At 41.3% G+C, this 19,429-nt stretch overlaps 1 protein-coding gene across 1 annotated transcript in view; it reads left to right on the forward strand.

Annotated features, from left to right (window-relative positions):
- The window catches only part of DCAF1 (DDB1 and CUL4 associated factor 1), a 53,416-nt gene that overhangs the window by 15,166 nt on the left and 18,821 nt on the right, over nucleotides 1-19,429 (forward strand). Inside the window, exons 8-22 of the mRNA XM_080606303.1 lie at nucleotides 624-725; nucleotides 2,819-2,977; nucleotides 5,348-5,527; nucleotides 6,362-6,571; nucleotides 7,460-7,629; nucleotides 9,406-9,530; nucleotides 10,528-11,788; nucleotides 12,602-12,800; nucleotides 13,483-13,565; nucleotides 14,473-14,557; nucleotides 16,032-16,265; nucleotides 16,785-16,878; nucleotides 17,367-17,471; nucleotides 18,245-18,318; nucleotides 19,319-19,423. Coding sequence (XP_080462429.1) covers nucleotides 624-725; nucleotides 2,819-2,977; nucleotides 5,348-5,527; nucleotides 6,362-6,571; nucleotides 7,460-7,629; nucleotides 9,406-9,530; nucleotides 10,528-11,788; nucleotides 12,602-12,800; nucleotides 13,483-13,565; nucleotides 14,473-14,557; nucleotides 16,032-16,265; nucleotides 16,785-16,878; nucleotides 17,367-17,471; nucleotides 18,245-18,318; nucleotides 19,319-19,423 — 3,186 coding nt within the window. The remainder of the gene's footprint in view (nucleotides 1-623; nucleotides 726-2,818; nucleotides 2,978-5,347; nucleotides 5,528-6,361; nucleotides 6,572-7,459; nucleotides 7,630-9,405; nucleotides 9,531-10,527; nucleotides 11,789-12,601; nucleotides 12,801-13,482; nucleotides 13,566-14,472; nucleotides 14,558-16,031; nucleotides 16,266-16,784; nucleotides 16,879-17,366; nucleotides 17,472-18,244; nucleotides 18,319-19,318; nucleotides 19,424-19,429) is intronic.

Below are 19,429 nucleotides of genomic sequence, written 5' to 3' on the forward strand. Positions count from 1 at the left end.
AGACCACCTTTATCTCCCTTTAATCATTTTTAGGTGGTTTAACTTAATTTGAGATGCAACAAAGCGATGCGGTTTGGTTTGCCGTATACGTTGTGTGTGTGCACATGTGTGCCGTGCTTCTGTGAGAACCAAAGAACCCGTTATCCCCCTGATAGCTTGCATGCTGACTGAATCACTTCATGCGCCAGCTGTAATAGGATGTAAAAATAGGAATTAATACCATAAACCTGTTACACAAAGAATTGTGCAAAGGGTTTTGGTTTGTTGCCCTGCTCTCCTGTTTTTTCTGTTCAGTTGTTGGGTAGTTGTCTTTGCACAGATGGAAAGTGGAACCTATCGCCAGGGTGGTATCTGTGTGGACTTGCCATAGCCGCACTTGAAGGAGTGTCTTAAGATTTCCGTGTGGCAGCTGTCATGCACCTTGCTGCAGTCAGCAGATGTATTACAAGAGGTCTGTTAACCTTTATTGCTTCCTATGGATGGAGCTGGTTACCACTGACCTCTCATAACAGGTATCTGCCAGTAGGGGATAACTGGGGGTTTGAGAGAGTTAAACAAAAACAAAACAGACCTTGAATTTCCCATGAAACATTCAGCTAGCATCTCAATGTTACTTTTCTCAGCTACTACCCATCTTCATGCAACTGGGATCAAGGGAGCTGATGATGTACTACATTGACTTGAAGCGAACTAATGATGTGCTGCTCACTTTTGAAGCCCTTAAGGTAAATTATGTTCATAGCACCAAAAAAAAGCGTGCTGTCAACACTGGAAAAGCATTGAGTATGTCTGTTGCATGCATGAAAGACAAATGCTCACCTCCTTTAGGCCTGTGTATATCGTGGGGTTCTCTAGCTTTGACTTTGGCTTTGACTCAACTGCATTGGGTATTTGTTTTTATAACTCGAGTGTTTGTTTTTTTTAAAGGGGGAGGGATGTTAGTAAAAAGATATTGTTTGTGGGGGAAGCACCGTTAATTTCCTCTGCCATTTGTGTAACTGAAGATGGTAAAAATTCCTTTTTCGATCGAGTGCTTGTGTTACTGCTGCCCTTAGATGGCATTCCTGAGTTGTTATGCTGCCTGTCCTCACGAGGGACGTTTGTCAGGGGTAAGAAGCATAAGCATCTTATTCCCGGAAGCTCCTGCATGACATCTCTGAGCTTAATGTTTGTAATACAGATTGCTCGCACAAGATTATTGCAGGTTATTGCCCCAACACAAGAAAAAATAAAAAATAACCCTCTTCAATCCAAACCTGCAATGCAGCAGCACAAGTTATTGGTTTCTGCTTACTCAGATTTTACTGTTTTACTCTTTCACAGTAACTCCTCTGCCTCTGGTATTGCCTCCAGTGTCATCTTTCTCTACCTTTCATTGTCACTTGTCTGCAAATTTATTTCCAAGCAGAAGTGTTCCTACAAAAGGTGTAGGTTTCCTCAACTTGGGGTGCAGTTTACAATGGTTCTTATTTCCTCCTAAGGTGTTGATAATACAGAAAAGTAAAGAGTAGTAACCTTCAGTCGGCTGCAGACTTCAGTTTTAACAGTAGCCTTTAACTTCGATTTTGCAAAATTCTCCTTGCCAGCAGTATGGTATATACAAAGCATGAATGCAGACTTGAATATTTCATAGTAAGATAAAAAGTGAGATCATATAGAAAGAGTAGGAAGACTTAGTGGCCCATCGTATAATTTCTGAGTTGCTCTGCTTTTCTTGTATTTCTTTTGCAAGATCTGTAAAACTAAGTGATAACTGCCTTCTTTGCTTTCTTTCTTTGTTTATTTCTTGATTATGTTATGAGTAAATAATTCATACGAGGAGCATCTAGTAACATTCCTTATTTGTAACTGATAATGTGCCAAACATGACACGTGGACTTTAAGGTCAGATTTGTTTTTGTCCAAGAAGCTTTTCTAATTCTGTGTACTGAAGAGGGAACTCTTCAGACCAAAAAAGAGGAGTCATAGCTTTTGTAACTGCCAACTCAAGTTCACTGAATGAGTAGCAGTTCAGAAAGTAAATAAAAGCTCTGTATCCTAAAAGGATTGGATTTTTATCTTTTAATCCCTATGTCTGCAGTATCATTCTCCTCTCTGTGCCTGCCATAACATTCATATAGCCACATAGTGAACTGAATAAGGAACAATATGGATTAGAGCTCAGTAGCTCACTTCCCCCCACCCACCACCCCGCCAATTACTTTTTAGACCAGTTCAGCATTAATTTAGTTACTTCTTTAATGAATGATAATGCTGGTGCAAGGGAAGGGGCAGAAGTAGAGTGAGGAAGAAGGAAAAGACTTGGACAGCATAGGTTTGTGATGGATTAGACTCCACTAGAAAGGAAGAACTATATTTAGTGACCAGAGTTCATACAAACCCATACCCCAAATTTGCAACAGATGATTAGTTGAGGAGAAAGGGTTATTTACTAGTTTCTGTTAGGTCTGCTGATGATCTCAGCACTGTGCAGCCTCTTCAATTCCTGTCTATAGAGTAGAAATTCATATCTTGGCTTCCTTTAAATTGCACCCTGACAAAAAAAAAAGTCAGTCCCTTCAGTCATTAGTCAAGCAAAACAACTGATTAAACTCATGATATTTGTAATAGGGGTACATAATTACTTTATAAACCATATAAAGAGAGTTATACATGGGCAACATATTACATTCTGCAGTTATATATAATGGGAGGAGGGCATAAGCACGCCATGCTTTGTCCACCTTGTTTTTTCTGCAGTCTGCTTTTCTGCAGAGGGAGTGTAGAATTAATGACGGTTTGAAAAATTCCATTCTAATCTGCTTTGATCTTTCTTTAGCATTTGGCATCATTGCTGCTGCACAACAAGTTTGCGACGGAGTTTGTTGCTCATGGAGGAGTGCAAAAGTTGCTGGAGATTCCTCGTCCTTCCATGGCAGCCACAGGAGTCTCCATGTGCTTATATTATTTGTCTTACAACCAAGATGCCATGGAAAGGGTAAGGCATTCTTTTAATATAGCTGCAGTGATTTCAGTTGTTTTGATGGACTTAGTCTTCCTACCTGTGTTCAGACAGTGAATAAGTATCTCCTAGGCTAAAAAGCAAATTTGTATAAAAGATTCTGGTATGTACAGAGGCAATGGAAAGTGCATAGGTAATTGTGTATTTGAGAGTGTTTTGTTGTAAGAACATGAGTTTCCATTCCCAGGGAATATAACTGAAGACCTCTGTCTTGTTAGCGTTGTCTCAATACTTCCATTCACTCTTTTCACCCTGTTCTCTTTCCCTCCAAAAAAGGAAGAACTCCCCTTCCTCATTTGTCTTTCCCTTTCCACCTGTTCCAATGGGCTCCTATACTTGGACTGTTTTTCCATCCACAGTCCAAGTGTGGATAGCTTCAATGTGACATGGTGTCTCAGTCAGATTCCGGACAGCAGTGCGATTTCTTTGGTAGTGTTGGCATGCAGCAGAAAACTAACGCAGGTCTGGTCTGCATTATGCAGGGAATCAAGTTAAATGACGTCTGTGGCCTGGGCTTATAAATGTTAAAACAGCTGATAATGAAGGCAAGTTCCTCACCTCATATTTTTACTTGGGGGAGAGAAAAAAAACATAAAAGGCTCTTCCTGTAAGTTCATTAGTGTTCCTCCAGCAAGGATCTTTTCAGACAGGTTGGTAAGGCAGTCCTCCCTTAAGGTTCAGTTTTCCAGGTGCTTTAAATGGTGATTCTGTTTCCTTTTTTCATACTGGCAGCAACACTTGTTTACTGAGCCAGGTCTAGGAATTGATCCAGTTTATTCTGTGGTTGTGGCCATGCCGAGGGGATGAGGGGGAAGATGAACTTCCAGCTTGTAAGCATTAATGGGAGGATCTTGCTCTAAGATTCATTCAAAGCAATTGCAAAGTTGTACCCTTAAGCCTCCTAAACCTACTTTAGGAGTAATGGCTTTTGATTCACAGCCTTTCCTTAAGATTGTCTGTCTCTCTTGTTTTTCTAATTCAGTTGAAAGTGGAAGCAGTTAAAGTAGTAATTTCACGTTTCTGCATACTCTGAGTTACTGTTGCTGTCTGAATGTTTTGATTTGACTGGCAGTGGTTGTTGAAGGGCCTACCTGTAGGGATTCTGCTGACATTTGTGTTCTGCAGACATGTATGAGTGAGCTCAAAAACCTCTCAGTAATCACAGTTGACAGGGCAGTCTCTGGGCTTGTAGTGCATCTCTTTATGAAGGCAGGAAAGGTGAAATGGGCGTAATGTCCCCCCATTTTTTTTCTGCACGTGTCAGAAAGATGGACCCTGGCCATATGACCTGCTTTGGTGTTTCTCATGAGAAAACTCTCTACGTTCTTTTTTTCTGTTTGCACTTGCCGTTTGCATGGTATTTCAAAAGCAAAACCAAAAGCCCTGGCAGGGTGCTGCATGGGGGTTCCTTCTGCTTGACATCCTCAGGCCGGGTCATAAGGCCACGTAGCTGTTTGTAGTGATGTTTGTAGTGATGCTACCACACGTTATCCCCAATATCTGCAGATACCTGGTAGAGCAGATGTGTGTCCGTTCCAGGCATCTGGATTTCAGGGGCATCCAGTTTCAGGTGGCAGTCCCTTGCCACTTGGTCTATGCCAAGCCTCAGTATGAGTGTCTAACACCAGCAGAGACAAGACCAAACAATCTGCTAACTGGGCATAAAAGCAGCTGGTGCCAGTACTTCAGCTCCCTCCACAATCGCTGTCGGCACTGACCGTGCCAGGGAGTTCCATGTTCCTCATTGTTAGGAGCTAACAAATGTATGTGAAAGTGCAGCTCTGAGCACGTAGTCTGCACATCTCAGAGGCAGAGCTGGTCTCTTCCTCTTCTCAGACAACTTGTCTGTTTCCAGAGAAAGTAAAGCTTTAGACTTGCATTTGATGATCCCTGCTGTTCTTCTAGACTTTGATGCTACCAAAGTTTGCTCGAACTTAACATAGCGTATGATGCTGTTAGATTTGAAGTATTTTTGTTTCTTCTCTAAAAGCTTCTCTTCCTTCTCTGGCTCTAGTGAAGCATTCTGTTTAGATGCTTTGAAACGATATGCAGAGGGACTCTGAAATTACACTGTATGAAGACTGCTGTATTTACTGTTTAGGTCTGGGAACAGACCTACATTGCATCATCATGATCTTTACTAGTCTCACTGAGACCTTCTTTTGCTGGTCTGGAAATGGGGCTTTTATTTCATGTCCCAGCTATCAGTTACTTCCAGCTAGACTGGGGACATTTGTCTCATCGCTTTGCCTCTCAAACTGTCATTCGTCTCAGACTAATTCTCTCCAACAATCTGTTTGAAGTCCTTCTCAATAATGTTTTTGTTTGTTTGTTTTTTCTTTATAGGTGTGCATGCACCCCCATAACGTGCTCTCAGATGTGGTAAACTACACCTTATGGCTAATGGAGTGCTCCCACGCCTCAGGCTGCTGCCATGCTACCATGTTCTTCTCCATTTGCTTTTCATTCCGTGCTGTCCTGGAGCTCTTTGACAGGCATGATGGACTTCGTCGTCTTGTTAACCTGGTAAGGCTAGTGGTCTTACGTGCTGAGCGGGGTTTTAGTGTCAGGTTTTGCACCTGCTACAGCTAATTAACTGCGGAGAGTTCTGTTTTTTTTTTGTTATTTTTAGTTTTTCCTTGTCAGTTCCCAAGAGATGGGAGAGGTGGGGTGAGTGTTCTGAGTAACAGACGTGAGGATTCTTTTTATTGTTAATAACAAGATCACTGTCCAGAGGCTGATTGCCCCCTGGGAGCTTTTTGGTACAACTCCTGGGTTAAGCAGCACTCACTCAAACAGCAGGGGCTTAGTGGTGATTCAGATCTTTCTCTGCTTTCCACACGTATGTGTGGTATTGTCGTGCACCCTTTTGGATGCAGATACATCCAGCCTTGCTCCAGGAGAGATACAGCTGTATTTGTGCTGTGCTGTGGTACTCATGGTGCCTCATGAGCACAAATTATACTATTTCTGTACAAAAAGCGGTACCTCTGCGTGCTGTGCAGTCACGGTAGCCTGGGTTGGTATTAGCTCAGGGACCTCGCCACAAGCACGTTTTGTGTTGTGTTACACAATGCCTAATGGTGCCTCTAGATTTTTACTCATGTAACTGCTGGATTTCTTCATAGATAGCAAAGGAGGAGGAATGGTTCTTTTTAGACTTAATTATTATCCAAGCAAATAGCTGACTGAACAGAAGGGCTTTCATCAGCTCTCTGAGTGTGTGTGTTTGTGTATCTTTTGTGGCAGAGAGCTTGGGTTTGGTACAATTACAGCTGAGAATCGTAGGTGCTATTTTTCTGGAGTGTGGGCTGATGAACCTTTTTCTTCTTTCTCTTTCCACCCGACTTCTTTCTGAAGATAAGTACTCTTGAAATCTTAAACCTGGAAGACCAGGGAGCTCTGTTGAGTGATGACGAGATCTTTGCCAGTCGCCAGACTGGGAAACATACCTGCATGGCCTTGCGTCGATACTTTGAGGCTCACCTTGCTATCAAGCTTGAACAGGTGAAGCAGTCACTCCAGCGCACTGAAGGTGGCATTCTGGTACATCCACAGCCCCCCTACAAGGTGAGCAGCATGTTGCAACCTTTTAACGTGGACAAAATCTGTATAGAGAAGTGGATAATACTGAAAAACTTGGGAATTAATTTGGTAGTGACAAATAAAATGTCTTTTGGACACCGTGGTCTTTTAGGAACGACCTGGGAGGTACTGGGTTGTCTGTGACTTTGTTTTTCAATCTTTTCCCTGAAAAATTATTTATTTATTTTAAACTGAATTTTATGGCTGCTTGTTCTGATGGAGTACATTCATTTGTGGTTTCTGGTTTCAATCGCGATGGTTTTCCAGAAGAGCTGAAATGAGAAAACATGGTTTTTGGCTTCTGCAAAAATCACTTATATTTTCAGTAATTAAAAAAACGTGTTTAAGCTGTTGATGTTTTGATTAGAAGAGTGTTTTCAAGTTGAAAGGCAAACTTGTTTGGAATTTACTTTTGTCTTCATTATCTCTTGTAGTCCAAACTTAAAAACTGTAAATGAGTGTTTTTTCAGCCTTTTTAATACTTTAGCATAAATTTCTTTTGAATTATGGTCTAGTAGCTTAAAAACAGATTAATAACAGAATTAAAAACAGAAAATTAATTAATAACAGAATTAAAAATAGAATTTTAGTGTAACTTATATTGGTCTAAGCTTTCTAGGACTGCAGAGAAACTTAAAGGGTATTAAAGGGTATTGTTCTTAAGCTTATTGCATATTATCATGGCAATTGCTGTTTTTTTTTTTTGTATTTGGAGAATAAAACAAAGTAAATAATAAATGTGCAAGAAACAGTGATAGCTTCAGCTTAGGTGTGGATGCAGTTTTCAGTTAAATCCCAGCAGTGAAGGGTTTGATGTGCAAGTTTGTAACCCTTGTGATACCTTTCTAATGCTTCCAACTCCTTCCTTGGCAGGCCTGTTCCTATACTCATGAGCAGATTGTAGAGATGATGGAGTTCCTGATTGAGTATGGTCCTGCACAGCTCTACTGGGAGCCAGCAGAGGTTTTTCTCAAGTTGTCTTGCGTCCAGCTCATGCTTCAGCTCATTTCAATAGCATGCAACTGGAAGACATACTATGCAAGGTAAGCTGCTTGCTGTAGTATTTTATTTATTTAGTGCAGTAAACTGTGATTTTTGGGCAGGACGGCCATTAACTTTCTAAACTTCCTTTTTTTCTTAAAACATCTAAGGCAGGCACCTAGTGGGTAGTAGGGGCCTGTGCTTTGGTTACACAGCGCTTATGGAAGTTAACACTGGAGACAGCAGGACTAAAATCTTGAGGTAGAGGGCGGATGAGAATTCTGAAGAACCAAAATGGCTCAGGCCTTTGATTTCTGACAATTCAGCATCATAGTAGAGCTTAGTCACAATTCTGTGCTACCTTTCTTTGTTATTTGTTTACCTTTTTATTAGAGACTAGAAAACCTTTTAAGAGGGTGAAATCAGGCTGTATTTTCCTTCTGGAGAATCAGGAGAATGTCTGTTTGGATGTAGTAAATTTAGCTGACTCGAGAGGATGTTGTCTATCACCTTTGTTCATTCACTGGTACTTGAAATTTACTGATTAGGTGCAACTGTGCAAAGGAGTTGTGAATACACAAGCCAGCATTTGAGAGAGGGGAAAAAAGTCTGTAGGTGAACTCAAGCAAAGCACAGTAATGGTGTCCCTAGATGATAACACCACTGGCTCTTAAACACAGCGTGTTTGTAGAGAGGCTTACCTTGAGATACTACTTAGTTTCTCCTGTCCTAGCCACAGACGTGCTCTGGGGGCACCGTGATATTGTGCTGTTTCTGTGGCACATCCTTCCCCGTCCCAATCCAAACCCAACAATTTGCAGCATCCTTACTCTTACAAAAGAAAGGGAACTGCACCAGGCTCTGATAGGTAAGGATACCATTAGGATTCTGTCCCCAGTATAGAGAGAGAATGGGTGCAAAATTCCAGCCTCTGCTTATCCTGATCAGCATCTGCTCCCAGGAGTGAAAGCGTAGTCCTCTCTAGAGACACTCTCGCTGGTGAGTCACGGTCTGCTATGGCTAGTTGTCATCAGCTTATTCTTGTCACCAGGGCTCCCTCCTCCTTATTTCTGCTGCACACAGGAGCTCCTTGCCTAGCTTAACTTGAAAGCCTTTGAAATCTGTTTTGCTTGTGTGCTCCCTGCCTCCCTCTGTCTCTCAGGTTGCATTCTCCTGGGTAGTGTCTCTTCTCCTGTTTCTTATTCTCTGCATCTGTTTCCTAATTGCTGTCTGGGTTAACTCCTGCCTCTCCTTACAAACCTTGTCCCCTCTTCTTGTGTTGTTCTGCTCTTCCACCTCTTGTTCAACAGTTCTCTTCATTTTCCACACACCTGTCTCTCTCTTAATCTGGTGCCTAAGTTGATGCCTTATTCCCTGTCACGATTGTCTGTTTTACTGCTAAAGTTTCCCTTTGTTTCAGAAAAAACTTCCTTTCTACTTGATTGGCAACAAACTGTTTTAGAGAGGAATGTTTTCTGACTGAGATACAGAGTTAGGTTAGACTGAGAAACTTAATTTAGAATGCTTTTGTTTTTTTAAGTGTTAGGAATCTTATTCCTGTAAATTCAAAATGACAGTGCTTTTAGGAGCCTGTGGGCAGGGTGGGATGCATGGTGGCAAACTGCAGGAGACAGTGTGCATAGTTACAGTATGTGAGCACTGCCTTCTGTGAGGACCAGCCCTTTAAGAGAGGAACACCCTACCATCAGAAGGCATTATCAAAAACATGAGATGTGACCAGTTTTGTTTGTTGGACTAGGGTAGAATGAATACTGTTTTATGCTGTTGAAACAACTCTCGTTATACCTCTAAGAAGTTCTTTTGTTACTGACTTTCAGGAATGACACGGTACGCTATGCTTTGGATGTGCTAGCCATCCTGACGGTGGTTCCTAAAATCCAGCTGCAGCTGGCAGAACCTGTGGATGTGTTAGATGAGGCTGGATCTACTGTTTCCACTGTGGGTAAGCTGAATATGGTCCTGATGACTTATCGGTTGGCCTCTGCTATGTGTTTTCTTCAGCTGTTGCTCATCTACAGTGAGACAAGGGTTAAAATAAATCGTGTATTCAGAGCTATTGTTAGGGATGCAAATAAATGGGAGAGCAGACTGTGGTTAGAATTGTCATGATTAGCACTGTGGTTGGATTACAAATTTGAAGGCACCGTCTTTGACTCATGCTTGTATTCAAGAGCTCATTAAATACAGATGCAAGAAAATTTGCTTTTGTAATGGGACTATAAGGTTCCCTCAGCTTCCTAAAAATGTAGGACTCCTGAGGATATTGCATTTGGGAATAATGTGAGAAGAACAACTATTGCTATATATTTGTTTGAGTTATGCTCTAATTGGCTACCTTCAGATTCAGTACATGAATGAATGAGATGAGATTTTTTTTGGACAAAATAGCTTTTTTTTTTTTTTTTGAGAGTGGGTTTGAGCTTCTGAAGTGGACATGAAACCTTAATTTCATTTGGAACTCTGTCTGGAGGGGAAAAAAGATACCAAGTTTCATTTTTGCTTGACTCATTTAGGAAGCAGTGATGCAATTTCCTCCCTCCCCCCCTTCATAACAAGGTTATGAAGGTTTCATCCCCTCCATTTCCACTTCGATATTTATACAAGAGAGCTGCTTCCTGTGATCAGAAGTTAGAGGCATGCCTCTGCATCATCTCTATGCCAGGTATCTTAAAGATTGCAATCCTGGGTCATGCCTGATCTCTGAAAGATTGCCTGCCTACTCACTGATGAGGTGGAAGAGCATCAGTGTAGAAAAACGTTTTGTCAGGGAGGCAGAGGAATGTGTCTTATGCTAGTTAAAAAAATGAACTTCAAAAATTCCCGTAACAAAGAGGAATTACGTATTTCTCCTGGATGTCTGGAAGGCTCCCTTACTTGTCTGATTAAACTGTGTGAGATGCATTTGGAGTATTAAAGAAATTATTTCTTTCCCTCACTAGGTATTAGTATCATCCTTGGAGTTGCCGAGGGTGAATTTTTCATCCACGATGCCGAGATTCAGAAATCAGCCCTTCAGATCATCATCAATTGTGTATGTGGCCCAGACAACCGGATCTCCAGTATTGGCAAATTCATCTCCGGAACTCCTCGGCGAAAGCTTCCTCAGGCCCCCAAGAGCAGTGAGCACACATTAGCTAAGATGTGGAATGTGGTACAGTCCAACAATGGCATCAAAGTGCTGCTGTCATTGCTGTCTATAAAGATGCCGATCACAGACGCAGATCAGATCCGAGCGTTAGCCTGCAAAGCCTTGGTGGGGCTCTCACGCAGCAGTACTGTCCGGCAGATTATCAGCAAGCTCCCCCTCTTCAGCAGCTGTCAAATTCAGCAGCTGATGAAAGAGCCGGTGCTTCAGGACAAGCGCAGCGAGCATGTGAAGTTCTGCAAATATGCTGCTGAGCTGATAGAGCGTGTCTCGGGGAAGCCCTTGCTGATTGGCACAGATGTCTCCCTGGCTCGGTTGCAGAAAGCGGATGTGGTGGCCCAGTCAAGGATCACGTTTCCTGAGAAGGAGCTGCTGCTCCTGATTCGGAACCATCTCATCTCTAAGGGCCTAGGAGAAACTGCATCTGTCCTTACTAAAGAGGCTGACCTACCCATGACTGCAGCATCTCATTCATCTGCCTTCACCCCTGTTGCGGCTGCTGCCTCTCCTGTGGCCCTGCCTCGCACTCCTCGCATAGCTAATGGCATCTCAGCCCGGTTGAGTAGCCACACTTCCGTAGGTTCCCCAGCCACCTCTGTCCATGCTCAGGCAAGGCCGTCTGCATCCCAAGGTCCACTTGCCCTTCCAGGCCCTTCTTATGCCAGCAACTCTCCTCTGATTGGCAGGATTAGCTTTGTCAGGGAGAGACCATCTCCCTGCAACGGCAGAAAAATCAGAGTGTTGCGACAAAAATCGGACCATGGCGCCTACAGCCAGAGCCCAGCTATCAAAAAGCAGCTGGACAGACACCTTCCTTCCCCACCCACGCTGGACAGTATAATCACAGAGTACCTTAGGGAGCAGCATGCCCGCTGCAAGAACCCTGTTGCCACCTGTCCCCCTTTCTCTCTCTTTACTCCCCACCAGTGTCCTGAGCCAAAACAGAGGCGCCAAGCGCCAACTAACTTTACCTCACGGCTGACCCGCAGGGCAGCCTTTCCGAAGTACGGAGGGGTGGATGGTGGCTGCTTTGATAGACACCTTATATTTAGCAGGTAAGGAAGAAAAACGTTTCTTGCTCCCTCTCAGGGTGTGCCCTGTGCCAAAAAACCTTGCCTGGATTCAGGCTACGGTGTCCCACAGTGGAGTCTCCTTGGACAGACAAGTGTTTTAATTCAACAGTGGCAATTGGGGAGCTTTGAAAAGCAATTCCAGAAGTTGTTCTGTTTCTCGTGTCCTTAGTACTGACCCTTAGCACATAAAGTACACTCTATTTTCAGTGTCATGTTAATTCATTGGCAGCATTGGCTAATGAAGCTCATACTTCTGTTCTCCTCTGGAAGGTAAGTATGTAATGCCAGCTTTAAAAGAGAGTGTAGCATAGCCTTGAGGTTGGTTTGCTGACAGCTCCAGGCCTACCGACAGATGGAGGACAGCGGAATGCATATTTTTCATCGTGCAGCTTAATTTTCAGCACAGCAAGTTGCTAGCCTTTTTATGTGGCCTTTCTTTGCTGAGGTTAAATTGGAAGATGGTACTAAGTTTACAAAAAATAATTTTCCAGATGACAGCATTTTCAGGTTTTCCATCAATCCAGCTTTGAAGATGGACTCCAAGTGCTTCAACTTAATGATGTGCTATAATAGAAGTACCTAATCATGCAAGACAAACCCTGAAATGTTGTAGACACTGCTGTCACATACTCACTTGAGCAGTAGCCTTATAACTGATACTTGGCTTGTCTGAGATGAAAGCTACAACTTTTTACCTGTGTGATCTTTAAGGACTGGTTTTAATGTTGTCACACAGTAGTTCAGTTTTGCTTTACTGCTCTCTTTTGGGTGACCCTTTTTTTCTACCTTCTCTAGGTTCCGTCCAATTTCTGTGTTCCGGGAAGCAAATGAGGATGAGAGTGGCTTTACCTGTTGCGCGTTTTCTGCACGGGAACGATTCTTAATGTTGGGTACTTGCACAGGGCAGTTGAAACTCTACAATGTATTTAGTGGACAGGAAGAGGCTAGTTACAACTGCCATAACTCTGCTATCACGCACCTTGAGCCATCCAGGGTAAGTGATCAAAGACCTGTGCTGAGTTTTAGAAGTTCTCATAGACTAAAGCCTGGTATATTATGGGTCTGTCTGGCTATGTAAATCTAAAGTGCACCTACTGGCTGGCCTCTAATGCCTGTCGTGAAAGTACTTGTAGCAGTTATGTACTGCCTTTCTGAGTTCTGTGTAGTTTTTTCTTCCCAAAATAATAGAGAAGATGCAGGGGCTGTGTGCTTTCATAAATAATGAATGTGTGTGTCTGTAAGTGGTAAAATGCTTAAAGTGACTACATTTAAGGGAGATGTGAGATATAATACTAGAGTTTATATAACAATTATTTGTTGGAGAAAAGTCTTGTGGGAGATGATTCTAGGAAGAAACCAGAAGGTAACCCATTTACAAGCAGAATAAACTCCACTCACAGTGCATCAAAGTTCAGGCAGGGGTTATCCTGCTTTTATCTGCTATTAACATCATAGATCGTTCCATTGTTACGTTTTTATTCATCTGTACAGCATAAAGAGCCCTTGGCATAACATCAAATACTGAGACAACCTCATAGAAGTAGTTTATCAAGCACAAGACCTGTAGTAGTTCCTAAATTAATTTTGTAAGCCTAAATTTAAGTGTACAGGTAAAATAACCTGTTTTCCCTGGCATTTGTTCCTTCCTCCTCCTCCTCTCCCATCTGGAAATAAAGGATGGATCTTTATTGCTGACATCTGCTACGTGGAGCCAACCTCTGTCTGCGTTGTGGGGAATGAAGTCTGTCTTTGATATGAAGTAGGTGTACTCTGATCTGTGGGGGTATATTGCAGTTAGAAGAAACATTCAACATATGCAGAATTCCTAAGAACAAACTCTGAAGGAAAGGACAGCACAGCTCCCACAATGTCTGTGATGAAAAAATAAAATATGCTCCTTTTCTTGTTTAGTATCTTCCCTGTTTTATTGAGTACAGACACCGTAGCAAAATTCTACCTACCAAAAGTGCTATTTGATGCAAGATAGATGAGTAAAATCACTGTTGTTCGTGAAGAGAAATATGTTTGTAGTTTTATTCTCATGTTAGTAAACTACCTTGACAATCTTTTTGTAGGTAGTTACAGAATTTTATAATATGTTGATTTGCATGCTGAAATTTTTAGACCTGGATATCCCGAAGGAAGCTATGTCAAATTGAGTTCAGTATTTACAAATGTTTTTTCTCATCAAAAGTGGGCAGGAGGTTCTTGCCTTTAAAAAAGCTTTGTTTGTCACTTATCTTGGTTATAAGCAACAGTTTTGCTGTGACCTGTGTAGGTCAGCTAGAGAGTGTTCTCCATGATAAAGTTTAACATTCCATTTCATGTACATGTGTTTGAATGTTCATGTAGCCATTTATAGGTCACCCCTACAAGTAGTGTTATATTTATGGCAGACCCTGTTGCAGTAGTAATTTGGTTACAAGTCTAATAACTTGCTTCTTGTGGTTTTTAACTGGTCTATTATAAAGGCTGTGTGTCTGAGATAGATACTTCCCTACAAATGCCAGTGGAGCACGGTAGCACGCCATGGTCAATGGTGAAGGGAAGTCTTTTCTAGACTTCAGTTTTCAGCGTTGTTGGAACCTCTGCTGGAGGTGCCGTTTAGTTCACACAGGCGGCTTGAATCTGCAGTTCCTTGACTTCCTTACTGACTCTATCTACAGGCATTCCTTCCCTGATGACCACTACGTGGAGTTCAGCAAGCACTCTCAGGATAGGGTCATTGGCACAAAAGGAGACATCGCCCATGTAAGTTCCATTAAAAGTCATGGCTGTGAAACTGTGACAAGAATATAATTATTCACAGAATGTTTACTAACGGATCGGGGTGCTATGATGCACAGAGTGTAACGGGTGAGCAAAGAGGCTTTAGAGAAAAAGCTTTGGAAGTATCAAATAACACTTCTCGGTGTGTTTAAGGGTATAAACTTGACCATTCCAAATCATCTGTAGCACAAAAAATGTGCAGTGTGTTGCTTCTCTGGTTATACTGGGCAACAGAAATCTGCTTTCTCTTCATTTAAGAGAAGTTATGCCAGACTCCTTTTTTTTTTTTACCCTGAAGTTGACTCCTTTGCCTGATTTTTCATTAATAGTAATAAAAATAAATAAATAAATAAATAATCTAGCAGTAGCTCAATCAACAGCCGTGGAAAATGGTTTACTAAGTGTCCTTATTCTTCTTTCCCCCGGTAAACTACAGCTTACTTATGGGTGTTGCAAGTTTAATTTTACCAATCTAATTTCATAGAATACTGCAGTATTTTGTATGAATACCTGCAAAATTGGCAGACGCAGGCTTCAGAGTGATTCTGCTCCTCAATGCTAATTTGCATTCATTAGAGGCACTGTCTTTTGAAAAAGTATTTGCATAAAAATACTGTCATGAAACATGAAATCATAAGTAATTTGAATAAGTTATTTATTGCTCTTGATTTTTGGAAGTATTTTGCATTTGAGCAAACCATGCATTCCTGCCCAGTTTTTTTAACTTTATCTGGAAGTCAGATCTGTTTGTGCATTGTGTTTGTCTGATAAGCAGATTGCTTTCCAATATTGAAGAATTTTTTCTTCTTCTCTGAGTTTGAAAGAGGGCTGGGCTCTTCAGGGTGTTACAGATCAAATTTATCTGAGATGGTCATAAACCCTTTGTACTTGGTAAAGCCTTTTTTATTTTCCAAGTCGTCTTTAAAGCTTTTTACGGTTTACTGGGGCAAAGCATAGAAAGTTGTCCTTCAGTGTAAATACCAGAAATATTAACTCCTTTTCTGTAGATATGGCTATGACCCCTTCCCCCCCCTCTCCCCCCACAGACCCTTGTGCTTTGGGGTTTTGAGATATTTTTATAATACCATCTGCTCTGAAAGCAGTTGAATTTCTGAAACAGGCTCTGGCTAAGTGGTACCTTTTGTCTGCAGCTTTCTGCCCCACTTTTTGTAATGGGGTTAATTTCTTTGGAACTAATCCTGATCATGTTAAATATATTGGCAAGCCTGCAGTAAGTTAAATACTGGCCAAATCATGTTGTGAGACTTGGGGTACCAGCTGTGAAGAACTATTAGAGTAGCAGAGGAAGTGTTATCTTCATAATGCTCTTGCTTGAAATGATAAAGCAAAATGGGGCCTGGGGGGATTCTGGAAACAATCTATAATATGGGATGTTCTTAGGCACAGGTACATTACAAATTGTGACTAATCTTTCTTTTTCTTTTTAATCTAAAAGATCTATGATATTCAGACTGGCAACAAGCTATTGACTCTGTTTAACCCAGATCTTGCCAACAACTACAAGAAGAACTGTGCCACGTTTAACCCCACAGATGACCTTGTCCTAAATGATGGTGTCCTCTGGGATGTCAGATCAGCACAAGCCATCCACAAGTTTGATAAATTCAACATGACCATCAGTGGTGTTTTCCATCCCAATGGGCTAGAGGTCATAGTCAACACAGAAATTGTATCCTTTGGCCAGGGTGGTAACATGTGCTGAGAGGTCAAGAATTTGCATTGAAAACCAAGTAGCTGTTTGAAGTTGTATAAATGGTCTGCTGTGTTACAAATTATGAACAGTAACAATAGCTTTTGTCTTTGAATGGAGTAAGTGGGGACTGTCAGACAACTGGCTAATTTAAATCTAGGCTGCCTCTGCATCTGATTTTGGCCTAGTGGAAATACTTGAGAGATTTTTTTTTTCCTAATGCACATGGTGGTATCTCTGCTCTCTTCCACTCCCTTACCAAGATCTACCATGAAGCTACTGCAGTAACATCTGATAAGTGGGAATTACATTTTGAGTAACAGCTCTTTGGGTTTGAATATGTTGAAGAGATCATGGTGCTAGAATCTGACACTGTCATATTTGCAAGAGGGTGGGAATGATGTTTCTTGAAAGCAATTAATCAGTTGTTCAGCACTGTGTTGAAACTGAAACAGAAACTTTCAATAGTCTGTTGCTCCTTAGCCTGGATTTCTTCAGTGGGACCTCCGAACTTTCCACTTGTTACACACAGTACCTGCACTGGATCAGTGTCGTGTGGTCTTCAACTACACTGGTACAGTTATGTATGGAGGTAAGATTTCTCAGTCTTAATTGCTCTTCTTGGACATGTCTGGGTGGTGATAAGTAGGTATTTGTTCAGTGAAATTGGAAGCTTCAAAATCTGTCTAGCTGCAGGCCTTTCTGGCATATGTGAACTGGATTTCCACCCCCTCCCCTCCAGGAGTTTATGCTATATGTATTGCTGACAAAGACAATTTTTCTCTAACATCAGCAATATCAAAACTCATTTGTGAGATTAAAAATCAACCTTTTGAGAAAGAAAATGTGTATAACAGTAGACCTGATGATGCTTGAGAAAGTAATTTTATCCTCAATGTTTAAGCTTCAGTGATCACCACTAGTAATAAAGGCAGCTCTAGAAGAGTAGATATTAAATGGGTCTTGCCAAGCTATTAAATATGAAGAAAATTCATGTCAAGAGTTTGATTTGATCTTAAGTTCATTAAAGGTAGCGACAAGTGGAAGGTGGGTTGGTAGAATAATCTTTCCTTGTATCAGCTATGTTGCAGGCAGATGATGAAGATGACCTTTTGGAGGAGAGAATGAGAAGTCCCTTTGGCTCTTCTTTCAGGACATTCAATGCAACCGATTATAAACCTATAGGTAAGAGTAAAAGAGGAGCAAATAGCATGGTCTGGAGGTTTGAAGTTTTATTGAAAGTTCTTAGTAACACTTACTTCTTCCTCCCCTCTGCATATGTGACAAAACAATTTTTGCTATGATCTGTTCTGATCAAAACATTAATGTTGGGTTTGATGCTGAAATAGGTTCAAGTATCATCTGTTCACTGTATGAACTTTGTTACTTGCTACCATTCAGCAGTTCTGGCTTTATTTTCCTTTCTTTTTTCCAAGCAGGACATAATCTGAGGTAGTAGGTCATTTGGCCAAGATGTCATTGCTTGTAATTTCAGGAAGGATTTTTTTTTATTTTCATCTTATTTTCCTTTTGCTTCCAGCGTTTCCCCGTGCTGGTAGTCCAAAACGTCAGTTTGGCCTTGAGCTTGCAGAGCTTCTGCAGCTATGCTAATGACTGCTATAGACATAAATGTGGCTTTTGCTGTTGAAAGGAGGTACAGCTCGTAACTCAGTCCTCTGGTTGCCACCTGTCTTGGAAGATTATCTGTTATTTACTGTGCTTAGGGAAGTCAGTACATCTATTACCAAGGGAGGAGGCACTGTGGAGACCAGATTAAGAAATTACCTTTTTTTTTAGTCTCCAGCACTTCTGTTCTTTATTACAGGTTGAGTTGTTACAAATGTCCATTTCACTCAGATAGTTATCTGCTTTTAGATATATATGATTAGATCTTGTCTTCTAGCAAGCATTAAGTAATATGCAATTAATCACTGAGTTCATTTTATGATGTTTTCCAGCTACCATAGATGTAAAGAGGAATATCTTTGATTTGTGCACAGACAGCAAAGACTGCTATCTGGCTGTCATTGAGGTAAAGGAACTAACTGTGATCTGTGTGCCATGCTTTTTCCCTTCTTTTTAAAACCTTTGGAACTGATGATGCTGGAATTCCTACTGTTAAATTTGCATCCTAAGTGGTGGTGCTGTTTTGATGGTGTTAAAGGTGCTGTTCAATTCATTTGTCCATCCACAGTTTACGCTTAAAAGCTATCTTTTTCTGCCTCTGATTCCTTGAACTTCCAAACATGTACACTTCTCTTCTTCAAACGCTTCCCACTTTAAAATCACTGTGCAGTGGCTTTGCTACTCAGAAACACAGAAATGCATTTTTTGCTATTTATATGAATAATTTTGTATTAAAATTTGCACTACATCAAATACCTGGAAAATGCTGTCTACCTTGGACTTCCCATGGAGCTTTTCTGTGGATCTCTTTCTTTTTCTTTCTCACTTATTTTCCTAGCAAAATCCCAGAAGCTAAGAACTTGAAGCAGAAATCACTAAGTGAAACTTTTTGTTTGTTGGGGGGGAGGAGAAGTCACATTCAACTAATGGATCCAGTTCTTTGCTCTTTAATATGTTGTCAGTACTCAGTTTCCTGAACTGGCTATATACATGTGGCCAACGGGGTCATCAGACTGCTGTCTTCTGTGACTTTTTGTTTGGCAGTTTTTAGTCTTCTCTCAAGGCATACAGTTCAGTGATACGGTAGGGAGGCACATATGAAAAGAAGTGTTGTGCGGTTAGGTGAGGACTAACCCACAGTGTGTTCAGAATCCAATAAGGGTTTTATTAAGTCTATGTGTAAGAGCACAACTCATGGATGACAGAAGCAGAAAGTAGATATTTACGACAGTCCTTAGCTAGTCCTTGAAAATGAAAAGACTGTCTTTTAGTGCTAATCGTATAGCTGCTAGTAAATGGGAGGGAAGGATTTTAGTCGTGTTTCTGTAGTTGAAATCAGATATAGCATTGAATATGCATGCAAAACTGAATGCCTGGGACTAACTGTGTGGGCGCTTCCCCTTCAGAATCAAGGAAGCATGGATACCATGAACATGGATACAGTTTGCAGACTGTATGAAGTGGGCCGGCAGCGTTTGGCAGAAGATGAAGAGGATGAAGAAGAAGATCAGGTGAGA

Source organism: Anser brachyrhynchus (genome assembly GCF_964034855.1).
Source record: "Anser brachyrhynchus genome assembly, chromosome: 10".
Taxonomy (NCBI): Eukaryota; Metazoa; Chordata; class Aves; order Anseriformes; family Anatidae; genus Anser; species Anser brachyrhynchus.